Source organism: Ambystoma mexicanum, chromosome 4q, assembly GCF_040938575.1.
Source record: "Ambystoma mexicanum isolate Mex_15411 chromosome 4q, UKY_AmexF1_1, whole genome shotgun sequence".
NCBI classification, from domain to species: Eukaryota; Metazoa; Chordata; class Amphibia; order Caudata; family Ambystomatidae; genus Ambystoma; species Ambystoma mexicanum.
The window spans coordinates 211728907-211746365 of NC_090928.1; the positions used below are offsets into that span (position 1 = coordinate 211728907).

Below are 17459 nucleotides of genomic sequence, written 5' to 3' on the forward strand. Positions count from 1 at the left end.
AGGTATAAAGCTTTTGTTTAACAGAAATGTATTTGAGAGTGAGTGAGCTGCAATCTGTTCACCAGGTTTCCCTACTTTATTGAGCTGATAATAAAGTAGTATGCTGCCATATTCCTTGAGTCTCTCTGGTTATTTGGGTTTGAGATCATTTATTAGTAATCACATCTGGCACTTGGAACGCTCCAGGTGCTACTGCACAAATGGTCAAAGTTGAAGGCCATGGATAATGGGCCCCAAAAAAAGCTATTGTTGCACCATGGACAGTGGACAGGGCCATAGCTAGTGGGTCTGAAGAAACCTATTGGTGCAATATATACAGTGGCCACAGCCGAAGGCCATGGCTAGTTGGGCCCAAAGAAACGTATTGGTGCAAGATGTAATGTGGCCACGGCCATAAGACTTGCTCACTTGACATGACCGAAGGCCATGGCTAGTGGGCCCTAAAGAAACATATTGATGCAACTTGGATAGTTGCCAAGGCCGAAAGGCTATGGTGTTTTGGCCCCAAAGAAACCTATTGGTGCAACATGTACAGTGGCCACTGACCATAGCTGGCGGCCATGACTAGTGGACCCCAAAACAACTAAAGTGTAATAAAGCCCTTGAAATTCAGTGTAACAGCTTTAGTTAAGAGAGAGTTAATGTGATCAGATTTATTGTGAAAAATACATTGCAACAAAACTTTTGAAATTCACTGAAAAAATGTTTTGTTTGAAAACAATTAAGATGAGCAATACATTGCAACAACACCTTTCACATTCTGTGAAGAAATCCTACTTAAATAGACATTAAGGTAAAGGTATAACACAGAAAACCCTTGAAATTCAGCAGGCAATTGAGGCAAAGCCACCTTAACTACTCGACCCCTGTTGCGCATCTTATGACCACAATGATGACATCAGAGATTAACTGATGACATCACTAGTGACTTCACTACATCATATAAGGCATCACTGATGACATCAGACATGATATCACTAACAATAAGAACATGACATAGAATAATAGACAGCTAAAACATGTATGATATAAGTACTTGTGGAACATTGACTTGTATTTATTAAAGGATGACATTTAAATTACAAATATGCAATATGTTAGAAATATCTTTAATTTCGTTTAATAGCAAGCAATTAAAATAGTGCATTCCATAGAATGTACCTGAGTGTGGCAAATGATCTTTAGATATTTGTAAGATAATGTAATATGTATATACAGTAATAAAAAAATGATAATAGGAATACATTGACATAGAAACATGTTGACTCCTAATTGTTAGGAATATGCTAAATGTACAGATGTATATTTTCCATTGATCTTATTATAAAATTGCTATATAAACGTATTGTTTTTCGAAATGAAAAGTGTTAAAAAACACATGTAAAACAAAGTACATGCACTTATTTATTGTGATATAAGAATTCTAAGCATGGGTATTCTACACAACTACATATATTCAAAAGTAACAAAGCTTAGAAATTGAAGATGTACTTTTAGACATGTAATTGGATTTATATTACTTTCAGTTGTTACTTTTATAAATTAATTATGAATTTGTATTCCACTCTAACAGATAACATACCAAAGCAAGTGAATATTTACATACTATACTATTTTCTGTTGTACTCGTTTTTTGTATGTACTTCAAATTGTGGATCATACACTAACTGTAAAGAAATTAGAGCAGAATGAAATGTACTTTGAAAATATGTATATATATTTTATGTAAAAAGAAATAGTCCTAAAAGTTGAAAATGTAATTATTGAATCTGTGCCTTTATCAGTAAAGTCCTATATGATGTTATGTTTGTCACCAGTGATGTCATCTCTGATGCCATCATTGTGGTCATATTCTATGCAACAGGAGGCAAGTAGTTAAGGCGGTTTTGCCTGAATTTTCGGCTCAATTTCAAGGGATAATTCCATTATATTATCACCTTAGCGTCTGTTTAACTAAGGTTTTTAATCACTGAATATATATGTATATATGTGAATTGGAATGAAAGCATTTGTGAGACAACAGGAGGCGGGTTATGTAGAAGCTGCCTGTATTTAATTTCTTGATTTATTATTTGAAATAAAATGAAATATTCAGATTCAAAACAGCCTGCTTATTGCCCCAAGCTGTGGATGGGATTGTTGTGGTAGGGTGTATTAGAACACGGATATGTCTCTGTAAACAAATTCATCATTAGAAATGTATGTATGTATATTCTATTGATATAATTCATTACAGAACACATGTCTTCAGAACTCTTGTATTCATGAGGAGGATAGGGAAACAATTTGCACTTAAAGAAATAGATATTCATCGCAGTGAATCCCTTTGATCCTGGGCAAACACCAAAAACACTTAGACCCTTAGTTCTTGTGCTCCTTCGTGAGGAAGGGAAAACATGACTGTGAAATAAAGACTGAGGAAGGTAAAACATGACTGTGAAATAAAGACACTCATTACATTGTATTCTTGGGATCTTTGATAAGGTGTGTTTAATGATATTTTATGTTCTATGGGGAGGAATTCAATTTAGTAAGCAGTAGGAGACGGGCAGATCATTAACAGTACAGCATTGTGACCATGGTCAGGCATTATATTGTAAGAGGAGAGGAAAGAAAAGCTACTGGGTCATGGAGGTGTAGGGATTTAATGAAGATCTTTGGTAGCCAATATGCTCTGCGATCTTGGGCCACATCACAAGCTGGGCAGTAGCCCTTAAATGCGGTGATAATGGTGTTACTGCCACATTTACCACTCTGCCCAATCTCGAGTCAGCTCAGAGCTCGGGGTAAACACGCCAGAAAAATTCCCATTTTCGGCGCAATTACTACCAGTGATATTACTGCATGGTAATTGCACCGTGATGAGGCCAACGTGTGTTTTGGTAATGGGAAAGAAGGCAGTCAGCAACGCCTGATCAAATGTTTTGCACCAAAGTTTGCATAGAAACATAGTTTTAGCAGACAAATTCAGTAAAGGTCTCAGAAAGCCCCAGAAAGGTCCATGGAGAATGAGGACGGGACAGATTGGTTTGCAGTTGGTGGATGAACTTTTTTTCAAAACATTAAGATTCGAAAAGGGCCTGATTCACATAACGTCTTCCTATGGGATTGCACCATTATAAAACGCTTCTGTGAACCAGGCCCTTTGTCTTTGTTTTAAGATGGTGCCATATGTAACCATAAAGGATTGTCTGCCAGATGGTAATTGGGCATGCCGTCGAATTGCGCCTTCCTTCACTCTTCTAGGCACAGCGTGGTACCGGGGCTGGGTAGCTGCCATACTTGTTAATAAGAACATGCCCTTCCAGCTACTCTGGGTTTTTCTCACCGGTCACACTGATGGCTTCTCAGGATCTTCATGCCATGAACAAATAAATAATTTATGTGATGGCATCTCTTAGGAGCCTGTCCTGGGTTTGGTTGTTGTGTAGATGTTGTTCTTGTTAGGAGCAGCCACTACAGGAACCTTTAACAAAGGGCACTACTGGGTGTGCCCCATCAAAGAGAAGAGCAGAACAATCTGTGCCAAATTCTCTCTTCCAGATACTTCTCAACTTAAATTCTCCAGCAGTTTCCTCATCTCCTGACCAGGCTTTGCTGAAAACGGTGCACCTGTGAACCCGCATTCCTGTTTGTACTGCCATGTGCGCGCTAGTGGGATGCCTCTGGATTCTTCCATGACTTTCCAGGTGCTGGGAGGGGCGGTCAAGGGGAAAATGCGTTCTCCTCTGCAGGATCTCTGGGGGGGGGGTGGGGTTCTGGATCTTCCGAGTGATAGTCCAGAGGAAGGAAGAGTACGCTTGACTGCAACTAATTTGAAATCATGCATAGGAGGGGGCGGGGTAGATTGCTGAAGGAAAACTACTTTTTTCTTCAAGGAAGATAACGTTTAAAGCAGATAAGCCTCTTTGAGTTTGGATAAAAAGCACAGTGGATGAAGGGAGATGCAGGGTGGGGGTGGGGGTTCGGGGGGCTGCTTCGTAGATACAGCGATCTATAAAGGCTGCACCAAGGAGGCGAATGTGAAACACTACATTTTACCGTAGGGTAGTGTCAGGGTCCCTTTGTATAATAAAACAAGAACTACTCCTTAGTTGCCGAACTCGGTCAACTGTCTTGAAAAACTGTTTAACAAAGAAAACGCCAGATTCTTGGGATGCTCTTCCCGATGTGAAGAAAAATCGGTGAAATAAGCTGAACAAAAATGCAAATGGCTGTCGGGCAGTTGGATGTTTTATACGCGTTGTCTGGCATCTCCCAAAAGACGTCTGTCATGCAGACAGCCAGCTCGCCCTTCACTGTTTCCCCAGGATTCTAGTTGCCCCTGGGGAGGGAGATGCAGCGCGCTTGAGGCTCCAAGCCCTTGCAACGCACAGGAAGCGGTTGCTATATTTCAAGTGCACCTTATTACAATTGCATATATTTAAATCGCCGTGCATTGGCATGGAGTATTTTTGTTTGAAATATAACCTATATATATATATTTATTTTTTCACACCAGGCTGCGCATATAGCTCTGCATTACGACGACAATACGGATGTCATCACTGGCCTGAGACAGAAAACCTTCTACGGGAGACCCAACTGGCACACGGAGTTCCGGCGGATAGCCGACCATCACCCGAGGTAAGGCACGCTGCCATCTCCACGCACTTTGAGTCTCTCAGAACATCACCGCTGATACAGGGCAAAAGAGCAAGAACTCGAGTGCGTTTGTGAGGTAAAACATCTAACGTGTGCAATTTAGCGCCTCATAAACACATCACTAAAATATCTTTTTGTCTAGAAAAATCGAACATTGGGAACCCTCTATATCTTGGCATTACATTAGCCACGATTGTGCTCACACAGTGCAATTACTCCTCAGCACAAAGAACAGGGCAGCATTCATGTACCTCAAGGCGGTTATTAAAAAAAGATAAACTGCGTTTTTGTGCACGTTTTTTTCATCATATCCCGGAGATGCGCATTTTCTCCCACGGGCCCTGCCGTTCCATTCTTACTTGACGTGTGCACGAGTGTCTACTGACAAAGGCAGCTCACTTTAAACTCGGGGAATTAAACGCCACCGAAGAAGAACCCCTTTGTTTCCGGGGTCTTTGAAGCAGGAATTTCGGGAATGTCTGTGATCTTCCTTTGCCACTTCAGCTCCCTCAGAACTTTACTATCTGAGCTCTGTTTTGTGATAACAATTCGACACGTTTTCGGTTTCTCTTTAAAAGGGGGATAAAGTAAACTGGAAAAATAAATATTCAGTTCAGAAGTACAATTTAAAAATTGTTAAAAACCAGGATAGCAAAAATACAACAAAACTGCAATAAAAGAAACCATGACCGAAAAGATGGGGCAGAATTCTGACAGAAAACCTGTAAAGACAACATTAACAGAGCACATTAACAATATGTCTTTCTAACTTTCTTAATACTTGGAAGTTCGCCCAGCTAAACAGTGTTGGGGCCCATTTTAACATGGTGGTAGGGGGGGCCTTGCTTAGAAGAAAACTTTCTGGATCACCCCTGGCGTCTGTACATTAAGACAAATACAGCAGGGAGGGCGTGGTGGGCTTAATAGCCGCGAACTATCACAAGACGGCCAACCAGCTGAAACACTAAATGCCCACTGATTATCACCTCCTTGACTTTTAACACACGTTCCTCCACATCAGCCCAATGCTGACAAAGAATAATGCGCAGCTTTTCAGTGGGCATTTCGTTTTTTGGCTCCCTCTGGCTGGTCGTCTACTGATAATTGGTGAATGTTATCGCCCTGGTGTATTCCTTTGCTTAAAATGAGCGCTTTGCAGAGTTTGCCTTACAAGCTTCATTTGCTGGAGCCCTTCAGGTCATCACTTCCAAGTGACAAATGATGGCCTGAAGGACTCCAGCAAATGAAGCTTGTAACGCAAGAGCTGCAAAGCGCACATATTAAGCCAGAGAATTGAAATAATATAGAAAGGAATCTATTGCCGTATTAGAAGATTGCTGACTGGCAACATTAGAGCAGTTGCTGAAGGGCCCCTTAAGGCTCGAGGACCCTTTCAATTGAAATGGTTGAAAGGCCCTGACACCGTCCCTGATTGGACGTGTGTATTTGTTTATCAATGGCTGCGTTTGCATGCCCAGTTGTGTGACTACCTTACTAAGTGGATGGGTGAGCATCTGTGGTGGCTATTTGATGTAATTATTAGAGGATGTATGGATTGTGTTCGCATGGGCGGATAAAGTGGGGTAGGTCAGTTTGTTGATGGTGTGTGCGTCCCTGTGTGCATGATGAGCATGGTCAGTTTCAGGTGGATGATGTGAGTGGCATAGATGGATTCTGTGCCTGTAGGGTTAATGGGTGGTGTTTACAGGTGTGAGCCTGGCAGGTTGATTGTGAATGTATGTGGTGAATGGATCTAGGTGTGTGTTTTTTTGTTTTTGGCATGTGTGGATGATGTGGGTTGAGAGGTAGTGTATTAATTGGGTGTGTGGCTATGGCTGGTTTGTGTTCAATGTCCACTGATGCAGTGAAGCTCTGTCTATGAAAGTACGTTCTCTTAATCAGATTCCACTTTCATAATTCTACATGCTGCAAAATTATAGTGCACACATGCGACTTTGTTGGGTTGTCTACTGACACCTCTCAGCAGCTGTCTTGTGGTTTAGCAACATGGCAATCACATTGTGACATGTGCATTCCTGCCAGCAACTGTTGGAAACAAAAGTATAGCATATCAGGATCTTCCTTTAACTGTGGGCATTACTGAGCCTAAATTGCAATATATAATTGGGGGCCACAGGATCTGGTGGCAGACGATACAGCTTAATATAAGCCATGTCTGCTATGACACGATAATCTCCGGGACTCCACAATTATATAAGTCAAAAGTGACACCAGGGTGCTAATTACCAGAGACCCTTTTAGGTAAGCAGACAGAGGAAGAGAGTGGAGCAGAGTAGCCCAGGAGAGAAATTTCCAATCATAGAGGGGTTCCACCATTGTGGATTTTCATAGGACTCTGAGTAGGTCCTGTCACCCTACCCTATTCCTGTAGACAAAGCACTCTAAGTCTGACATCACCAAGCAAACATTCTGAAACAACAGTCGGGTTTGGACCCGAAACAGACGGCTAGAAGAAAAACAACTCACTGGGGCCTTTGTAGGTGGGGGGACCCTCTCCTGTGATGATTCATTTTTAGTCACTTGAAGAGGAAGTATGGACTTGGAATTCGGTTGGGAGTACAGTCTGTTCTAAAGCCTTCTGCCATAGAGGTGAAGACAGAGAGCACGAAGGAAGAGGCAAGCTCTTTCCCCTGACCATCCCAAGGGAATTTCGGGGTTGACTTGCTGGCTGGGAAAGATCTTCTTCAGCTGAGACCATTGGTTCACGGGCCTGATTCCTGGGTGGAAAGTGAAGAAGAAAGGACTTACCCTGTCCCTGGAGAGCCTAGACTGGGTCCCCAAGCATCCAAAAGTCAAGCAACAGCTCTGGTTCCTGTTTTCCATCTTTGATCCTTTTTGGAGCTGGCTCAACCGCTTTGAGGTCCTTTATGAGCAAGCAGCTGCAAGCACCCCCAGAGCTGCCTTTAACACTTGTTGCTTTTTGATTTGCTTTCGAGTCTTCAAGGTGTTGACTTGACCCATTGCCTGCTGGTGTCCCAGCCTTTTCGAGTTGATTGCTTTTGAAGAACAGCATCAAGCCGCTGGACCTCGTCAAGCCAACTTGAATGATTCGAGACACTATCTTCACCCACCACCACCGCTGGGTTTTTCACCCAACTCAAGCCCATCACCAGTACAGGACTGCACTGCATCGGGCTGGGCTGTTATATACTTTCAATGGGTCAATTCAGCATTGAGTTGCTGATTCTAAAAGAATTACAGCCTCTCAAGTCGACTTGATTGTCTCAGCACCCGTATTGCATTGGGAATCACCAACTGAAAACATGTTGATGCTAACCCGGACCACTGAACATGCCTAGAAGCTCGGCTGGATGATGCTGAGCCAAAAAGAAAGTAATCAAAGGTATTTTAAGTGGTTCTATCCCTCTGGCCCACATTAATGGGTCCCAGTGACTTAAAATACCTCACTCTCCACCTTCTCTCAAACATCTTTTGTGACTTTGACATCACTGCTTGGAATATTGTCTGTGCACCCATGCCTTCAAACACAGAGTGCCTCCTTTATTCTTAAGTCTGCATTCTCTGTGTTTTTCTTTAATGGGTTGGGTTTGTGTTTCTATTAGTTGTTTTTATTGTGGTAAGTCAGACTCAAGACACAGACAAAAGGTTATTTTTCAGAGTGTGTTATCATCAGGATGTCTTACAAACATAGCACAGTCTGCTGTCCAAAGCCTAATCTACTTTGAGTTCTGCCCCTACCACTAACAAAAGGATCAGCACAAACTCAAGCAAGAAAGGCCTGGGAAGGGGTTTCTTCTCAACCTATGAAGTGGTGGCAGGCTTACCCCGACCCAAATGTCTCTCTGGTTCCTCCCAGGCTACTTGCCCAGTTGTACAGTTCAATGTTCCGGTTTGCAGAATGTCTCCTTATTCTTCCTCTCCTCCTTTTATAATAGTCTCTGATTTTTGCAGTGAGACCATAGTTACTCAGCCCTAGAATATGGTGTTTCTCATGCCGCCTTTGGCTGTGTGTGTTTGTTTGTTTGTTTTATTTACTTATACTGCGCACTGGACCCGAAGGCACCCGAGCGCAGCAGTACAGAATATGCGAGGCTAGGGTTACATGGTTACATATTACAAGCAAAAACAAAATATATACAAGTCATAGAAGGTCAATAGGCAGATACAAGCAAGGATAGAATATATACAGGCCATAGAGGATAGTTTCAGAATGCAAGCAAGATAGTCTATATACGATATACAGAGACAAGAGGGTCGTCATAGCACTAGCCTGAAGGGAAGAAGTACAGATGGGCAGCGGGATCGTGATAATATATATATTACATGGCCACAGTAGTGGCCATGTAGTTACGGTTAAGCTGCTGTTTCCATAGGAAGAGCACTTTTTGGGCGGCTTATAACTTCGCACCCCCTGGACGAATCCTCACCAAACTTTGCAAAAAAAGTATATGGCCCACTCTGAATATGTTTGCAAAGTTTGGTGAGGTTTGGTCCAGGGGGGGCAAAGTTATAGGGGGGTCCCAAAACTTTTTTTCCCATAGATATAATGGGAAAAAAACTTTGCTCATGCCTACAGCCCAAACCGCTGGATGGATTTACACCAAATTTGCGGCGGGAGCAGTGGATTGGTCCCGAAAGCGTGCTTTTTTTTTATTTGGTGTAAATCCATCCAGTAGTTTTTTTAAAAATGACAAAAGTGTAAGTGAAAAAAATTAGTGCTATCTGTGTCCGCTTCGCGGACACACTTCCCTGTTCACTCTGCGGACAGGACGGGGATTGGGCAAGCGCTTGCGTGATGCCTGCGGACATCTGACGTGCTTTGCTATTGGCTGCCGTGAAGCGTGCAGTGCCGTCGTATTGTGAGTGACGCCCACCATCTTTGTTCATCGGTTCATCAGAGCGTTGCACAGTAAGCTCTGTGTGTTCCTCCCGTCCCTCCCCACCCCCTGCTCATGGCGCGTGTCTCTTTCCCATTCCCCCCACCCCCCGCTCATGGCCCGTGTCTCTCTCCCATTCCCCCCACCCCCCGCTCATGCCCAGTGTCTCCCCTGTTCCCCCCCACCCCCCACTCATGGCCCTTGTCTCCCTCCCATTCCCCCCCACCCCTTGCTCATGCCCCGTGTGTGCCCTGTTTTCCCCCACCCCCCGCTCATGCCCTGTGTGTTGTCAGAAATCCACAGCAATTACTTGACCACGTAGTGTAGCCGAAGATTTCTTCCCAACAATGCCACTGACTGGCCGCCTAATAACAGACAGTCTGAGGCATTCTTTGAAAGATGGAAATCCACAAACCGCCAGGAGAATCCCAGAAGACGCGCAGAGGATAATCACAAGGTGATGCCAGCAACTCAAGGACCCTATGAAAAACACCCTGATTAAGTAACAGCACAAAGCAATATGTTCGTAGAATACTATAAGTTGCAGAACCAACCTCTAACTGGGAGGAAGACAGGAGCTGGTAAGAAGTGCAGAGAAAGCTATCCTCCTTAATTCTGTGACAGAGCAAACAAAAGACAACAGAATAAGTGGTGGAAATTCTAAAGGTTCGAGAAATATGTGCAATGTGAATTATGTACCTTACCGTGGACCCAAGGAATGTCAGCAAAGAAGAACAAGAAGTAAAGTGCCGTATCCAAGTAGCAACAGCCCACTGTGCCTGACGACACGAGGACGCCTTCGTAGAGTCTCTAGTTCCAAATGGGGAAACCCGACAAAACGAGGACGAACAGAAGCACACCAAGCAGGCAGTCTCTAGTCCAAGGTGTACGACTGGAGGGAAACGGAATACGGGCTGATGATGCACTGGGATACAAGCACTTCAACTGGAAGGTCGTAGTGAAGGTGGAGTCCGACAGGTCCGGTACGCCGTGGTTTGTGGAAAGAGCAAGAGACACTGTATTGAAACGAACAGCACAAGTAGCAGACAAGGGAGCAGCAAGACAAATCCAAAGGAAACGTTCCAGGGTCGAAATACCAAAGTTCCAATAATGTCCAGGCAAACAAAGCAGACAAGGAGTAGGCAGGAGACTGGTCCAAAACACGAAGTCCGAGGTCGAGGCAGCAGAAAATCCAGAAAGTTCAAAAAACAGGAAACAAGGCACACTTCCGCGTAATCAGAAGCGCGGGACCCATGGCAATCGAGCTTTAAGTACTGCAGAACCACATGACCTGGATGCGAACGTGATGACGAAACAATCACGGGCGCCATAGTTTCCAGGCCAACCGCCAGGAACGACCGTAACGTCCCGTAGGCTGAACCCTCTGGGAAATGTAGTGGAAATCATGACTTGGTGAAAAACGGCGAAGGTTCTTATGCAGAACGAGTTGCTTAGCCGTTGCCTGAGGTCTGGGTGAGATGCGTGTGTGTTTACTCATAGTTTGTGAAGTATCATGTGAACTAGCAAAGCCTGTGAGACCTTGTGTGCGTGACTGGAGTCTAGTGGTAGGTGGATACCTAACATGTGTGCCCTGTTCCCCCCATCCCCCGCTCATGCCCCATGTGTGCCCTGTTCCCCCCACCCCCCGCTCATGCCCCGTGTGTGCCCTGTTCCCCCCACCCCCCGCTCATGCCCCGTGTCTCCCTCCTTTTCCCCCCACCCCCGCTCATGCCCCGTGACTCCCCTGTTGCCCCCACCCCCCGCTCATGCCCGTGTTTCCTTCCTTTTCCCCCCCACCTCCCGCTCATGCCCCGTTTCTACCTCCGTTCCCCCCCACCCCCCGCTCATGCCCACGTGTCTCCCCTGTTCCCCCCACCCCTCGCTCATGCCCCGTGTCTCCCTTGTGTTACCCCCCACCCCCGCTCATGCCCCGTGTCTCCCTCGTGTTACCCCCCACCCCCGGCTCATGCCCAGTGTCTCCCCTGTTACCCCCCGCCCCCTGCTCATGCCCCGTGTGTGCCCTGTTCCCCTCACCCCCCGCTCATGCCCCGTGTGTGCCCTGTTCCCCCCACCCCTGCTCATGCCCCGTGTCTCCCTCCTTTTCCCCCCCACCCTCCGCTCATGCCCCATGTCTCCCCTGTTGCCCTCACACCCCCGCTCATGCCCCGTGTTTCCTTCCTTTTCCCCCCACCCCCCGCTCATGCCCCGTGTCTACCTCTGTCCCCCCCACACCCTGCTCATGGCCCGTGTCTCCCTCCTTTTCCCCCACATCCCCCGCTCATGCCCCGTGTCTTCCCTGTTGCCCCCACCCCCCGCTCATGCCCCGTGTTTCTTCCTTTTCCCCCCCACCCCTGCTCATGCCCCGTGTCTACCTCCGTTCCCCCCACCCCCGCTCATGCCCACGTGTCTCCCCTGTTCCCCCCCACTCCTCGCTCATGGCCCGTGTCTCTCTCTTGTTCCCCCCAACCCCCTGCTCATGCCCTGTCTCCCTCCTTTTCCCCCCACCCCCGCTCATGCCCCTTGTCTCCCCTGTTACCCCACCCGCCGCTCATGCCTCGTGTCTCCCCTGTTCCCGCCTACCCCCCGCTCATGCTTCGTGTCTCCCTTGTGTTACCCCCCACCCCCGCTCATGTCCCGTGTCTCCCTCGTGTTACCCCCACCCCCCGCTCATGCCCTGTGTCTCCCCTGTTCCCCCACCCCCTGCTCAGGCCCGTGTGTGCCCTGTTAACCCCCACCCCGCTCATGACCCGTGTGCGCCCTGTTCACCCCCACCCCCCGCTCATTCCCCTTGCGCCCCCTGTCCTCCCCACCTGCCGCTCATGCCCCGTGTGTGCCCTGTTCCCCCCACCCCCTGCTCATGCCCCACGTGTGCCCTGTTCCCCCCCACCCCCTGCTCATGCCCCGTGTGTGCTGTGTTCCCCCCACCCCTCGCTCATGCCCTTGTCTCCCTCCCATTACCCCCCACACCCCGCTCATGCCCCGTGTGTGCCTTGTTCCCCCAACCCCCTGCTCATGCCCCATGTCTCCCTCCCATTCCCCCACGCCCCGCTCATGCCCCGTGCCTCCCTCCCATTCCCCCAACCCCCCGATCATGCCCCGTGTGTTCCTTGTTCCCCCCACCCCCTGCTCATGCCCCATGTCTCCCTCCTGTTCCCCCCACCCCTGCTCATGCCCCGTGTTTTCCCTGTTCCCCCACCCCCCGCTCATGCCCCGTGTCTCCCCTGTTCCACCCCACCCCCTGCTCATGCCCCGTGTCTCCCTCCTTTCCCCCCCGACCCCCCGCTCATGCCGCGTGTCTCCCCTGTTGCCCCCACCCCCGCTCATGCCCGTGTTTCCTTCCTTTCCCCCCACCCCCCACTCATGCCCCGTGTCTACCTCCGTTCCCCCCACCCCCTGCTCATGCCCACTTGTCTCCCCATTCCCCGCTCATGCCCCGTGTCTCCCTCCTTTTCCCCTCCAACCCCCGCTCATGCCCACGTGTCTCCCCTGTTCCCCCCCACCCCCACTCATGCCCACGTGTCTCCCCTGTTCCCCCCCACCCCCGCTCATGCCCACGTGTCTCCCCTGTTCCCCTCCACCCCCCGCTCATGCCCTGTGTCTCCCTACTGTTCCCCCTACCCCCCGCTCATGGCCCGTGTCTCTCTCTTGTTCCCCCCACCCCCTGCTCATGCCCTGTGTCTCCCTCCTTTTCCCCCCCACCTCCCGCTGATGCCCCTTGTCTCCCCTGTTCCCCCCACCCCCTGCTCATGCCCTGTGTGCCCTGTTCCCCCCACCCCCGGCTCATGCCCACGTGTCTCCCCTGTCCCCCCATCCCCTGCTTATGCCCCGTGTCTCCCTCCTTTTCCCCTCCAACCCCGCTCATGCCCACGTGTCTCCCCTGTTCCCCCCCACCCCCCGCTCATGCCCACGTGTCTCCCCTGTCACACCCACCCGCGCCCATGCCCACGTGTCTCCCCTGTTCCCCTCCACCCCCCGCTCATGCCCTGTGTCTCCCTACTGTTCCCCCCACCCCCCGCTCATGGCCAGTGTCTCTCTCTTGTTCCCCCCACCCCCTGCTCATGCCCTGTGTCTCCCTCCTTTTCCCCCCACCCCCCGCTCATGGCCCGTGTCTCTCTCTTGTTCCCCCCACCCCCTGCTCATGCCCTGTGTCTCCCTCCTTTTCCCCCCCACTCCCCGCTCATGGCCCCTTGTCTCACCTGTTCCCCCACCCCCTGCTCATGCTCCATGTGTGCCCTGCTCCCCCACCCCCGCTCATGCCCACGTGTCTCCCCTGTTCCCCCCACCCCTCGCTCATGCCCATGTGTCTCCCCTGTTCTCCCCACCCCCCGCTCATGCCCTGTTGTGTTCTCTTTATACTCCCCGCCTTCCCTTTGCATGGTGGCCATCTTGGTAAAAGATTTTCCTTCCTACACCCTTTCTTCTGGGAAGAAACATTTTTTTTTGCCACCCGGGGTTCCCACTTTGGGGACCTAAGATGCTAGTGGTCTTCATCTATTGAAAAGGATGTTATGGTGACGTTGCACTAATAAAAACCTATGAAATTCAGTGAAAAAACTTTGTTAAAGGGACATTATGGTTCCAAGTAAAACCGAAAAACCCTTGAAATTCGCCAGTTATGGTAAGCTAAGCAACCATAACTCGCACCACCACCGTGCACTGCTAAGACTAACACCCACGATATCAAAGATGACATCAAAAATGTCATTGATGACATCACTGATGACATCACTTGTCTGGCTCACTCTTTTTTCTTTTGCTGACATATCTAGGCCACATGGTTTTCTTCAGTAACAGTCAGAAACTAAACATTTTATTTTATTTGTAAATGTATCCTTCAAGTAGGTTCTTACAGTAATTCCCTTAGAGTCCAGTCACATCATATGAAACATATACCTAGGGGAAGACACAAGCTTGAAAGACAGCAATCCTTTTTGTGCATAAAGGTAATCAATATACTTATCAGCACTTTCTGATAGTTCTGTTGTTTTTTATGGCTGTACTTTCCCTGTATATGGTCACATTTTTATACATTGTACTCACACTACTTTCCTTAGGGTCCAATCACATCAAGTGATACATACATAGGGTAAATAGCAGCTTTGAAACAGAGCAATCATTTATTTGCATGAAAATAATCAGTTAGGTTATGAATTGTTTCTGCTACTACTTGTGCTTTTTTGCTAACTTCACTTTCCCTGTATATACCCATATTGGTATGTGTTATTGTCTCTTTGTGTTTTGTCTATAGTAATGCAATTATGTAATACATGGGTTTTATTAGCTAGTTATTAGATATTTCACAGTACACAAAAATCTATTAAGAAGACAATTATCATTTCATTATTCAACATATTAACATTACGAATATTATACCTTCATCTTGTACGCTGCACACAATGCATGAGTAGCTTAGTATACTAGATAGAACCACATAATAGAATGCTATTTATATCAATGCATCGTTCAATGCACTAATTAGGGTATGACATTTATTGCAATGATCCTTGACACTTTTTTCGCAACATTATAATAAGAATCCCTTGTACACATATTTATTGAAAAGTACATACACATGTGATGTCATCAGTGATGTCATCAATGACATTTGTGATGTCATCTTTGATGTTGTGGGTGTTAGTCTTAGCAGTGCACGGTGGTGGCGCGAGTTATGGTTGCTTAGCTTACCATAACTGGCGAATTTCAAGGGTTTTTCGGTTTTACTTGGAACCATAACGTCCCTTTAACAAAGTTCTTTCACTGAATTTCATAGGTTTTTAGTAGCACAACTTAACCATAACATCCCTTTAACAAAGTTCTTCCATTGAATATATATATATATATATATATACATATATATATATATACACACACACTGGGAGGTATCAGAAGTCTAGTAGGAGCTAGTGAGCAACTAGTTGTCGGCAGACTTCAGTAGGTTAATATAATTGGATCTGAATTTCAGATAAGGCTGCTCCTCACGTAGAGAATGTGGCAATGAATTCCATAGTTGTGCTGCTCGGACCTGGAAGTGGCCTCCCCCAGCCTTAGCCAGCCTGAATCTCGGTATGATAAGGCTACATAAGGCTATTGACATTAGTGGTTCTTGCTGGTCGGGTGGAACTTCTCTTTAGGAATCTGTCCGTGAGATAGCTAGGTGCGGCATTATTCAGTGCTTTGTGAACGAGGGATGCAACTTTTAGATGAATTTTGTTTTGGGTAGACAGCCAATTGTTTTGCCGCCTAATCTTCGATATGTGCTATCTTTTGGATATGCCAAGAGCTGCTCTCAAGGCATTGTTTTGTAGGATTTGAATTCTGTGGATGATAGATTTGTTGGCACCGATGTATAGGGCATTGCAATAGTCGAGCCTAGACAGAATCAGGGCTCTAGCTAAGATAATGCAGTTGTCATCTGAGAGAAAGTGTTTTCCTGATCTAATAAGCTTACAAGTGTAAGCTGTGGCTGATGCCATGGATTTGACCTGTTTATCGAAGGAGAGGGTAGAGTCCAGGTAGAGGCAGAGTGTCTTCACCTCCTTGGACACCTTAATGATATTGCCATCAATCTCAAAAGAGGTGTAATCCTGACCTCATTTTTTAAGATTGGAGTGAGTACCGAGGATGATTAGCCCTGTTTTATCATCATTCAGGCATAGACCGTGGGTTGCCGTCCATGCCTGGATGATGAGATACACCCTAGTGTCTCACCCTGCCTTGGGGACTTGTTTCTCTGACTCTGCCTTGGAGTATTGCTTCTCACCCACTGTCTTGGGGTCTTTCTTCTTATAGCCCACCTTGGGTCTTGCTTCTTCCATGCCACGTTGGTGTCCTGATTCTCTCGCCCCACCTTGGACTAACATATCTCCCACCCCGCCTTGGGGTATTGCTTCTTTCTCCCCACCTGGGAGAATTGATTCTCACACCTCACCTTGAGGCCTTGCTTCTTGCACCCTGCCTTGGTTTTCAGCTTCTCAGACCCCACCTTGGGATTGCCTGTCTCTCACTCGCCTTGGGTAATCTTGTCTCTCACCCCACCTGGGGATATATTTTTCTCACACTACCTTGGATTTGGCCAGGCATCTCTGTCCTCCTCCTGGTCCCCTGGATCTACTACATACCTTGTTTGGTGCAGCAGAGTTCCTATGGGGATGTGGTCTCCTTGGCTGCTGAGGAACAGTGAATCCAGTTTCCCCTCTTATCTTTCGCATCAGTACAACTGTGTTGGTTCTTGCCGTTGGGGCTCGACAGAACTTTGCTGCCGGTTCCAGCAGGCACTGGTTGACCACTTCCTGTGTGGTCTGGATTCTTTGTCATTCGGTGGGCCTGAGCCTCCCTAGCTGCCAACCTCAGGGAAGCAGCAGTGCTCCGCGGGCTCCTCCACTATCCATGCAATGTGTATGGTGCTGTTTCTTGGCTCAGCCTCCAAGGAGGATGTCTCCTCCTCTGTGCTACTCTGTGGGCTTTCCTCACTCCTCTGTGTCAGTCTCGAGTGACCTTTGTGGTCCATCCTGAAGTGAGATTGGGCAATCCATTGTTCTTTAGCTTCATATAAGGATGGCAGCATGAAAGGGTCAGAAACCACACCATCCACGTGTATAGGGGCATCACAGTTGTCTTTTGTAATTCCCAGGTAGCTAACAAAGATATTATTTCCTTGACACAAGTGAGGATAACTTATTAACTCTTACCCCTTTCTGTGGATTGCCTGTCCTGTAATGGGTGTCACCCACAGTGGGATGTCGCTTGCCCTGCCTCTTAGGGAGTGTTAAGCTTAGCAGACTCCCCTCCCTAGTCCTAAATGTTGTGACTCCCCCTTGTGGAGAGGGGATGAATTCCCTGTATTTGTCAGAGCATGTTATAGGTTCATGTAACATCCTATTTTTATAGAACCTTGGATGGACATTCTTTTATTTCAGTATCACAATATTAATGTTGTTTGGTCTGCTTCTGTAATTG

At 47.2% G+C, this 17459-nt stretch overlaps 1 protein-coding gene across 2 annotated transcripts in view; it reads left to right on the forward strand.

Annotated features, from left to right (window-relative positions):
* Positions 1-17459, forward strand: part of NOX3 (NADPH oxidase 3) — a 530542-nt gene that overhangs the window by 480257 nt on the left and 32826 nt on the right. For both annotated transcript variants that reach the window (XM_069607737.1, XM_069607738.1), the window contains exon 11: positions 4502-4626. In XM_069607737.1, coding sequence (XP_069463838.1) covers positions 4502-4626 — 125 coding nt within the window. The remainder of the gene's footprint in view (positions 1-4501; positions 4627-17459) is intronic.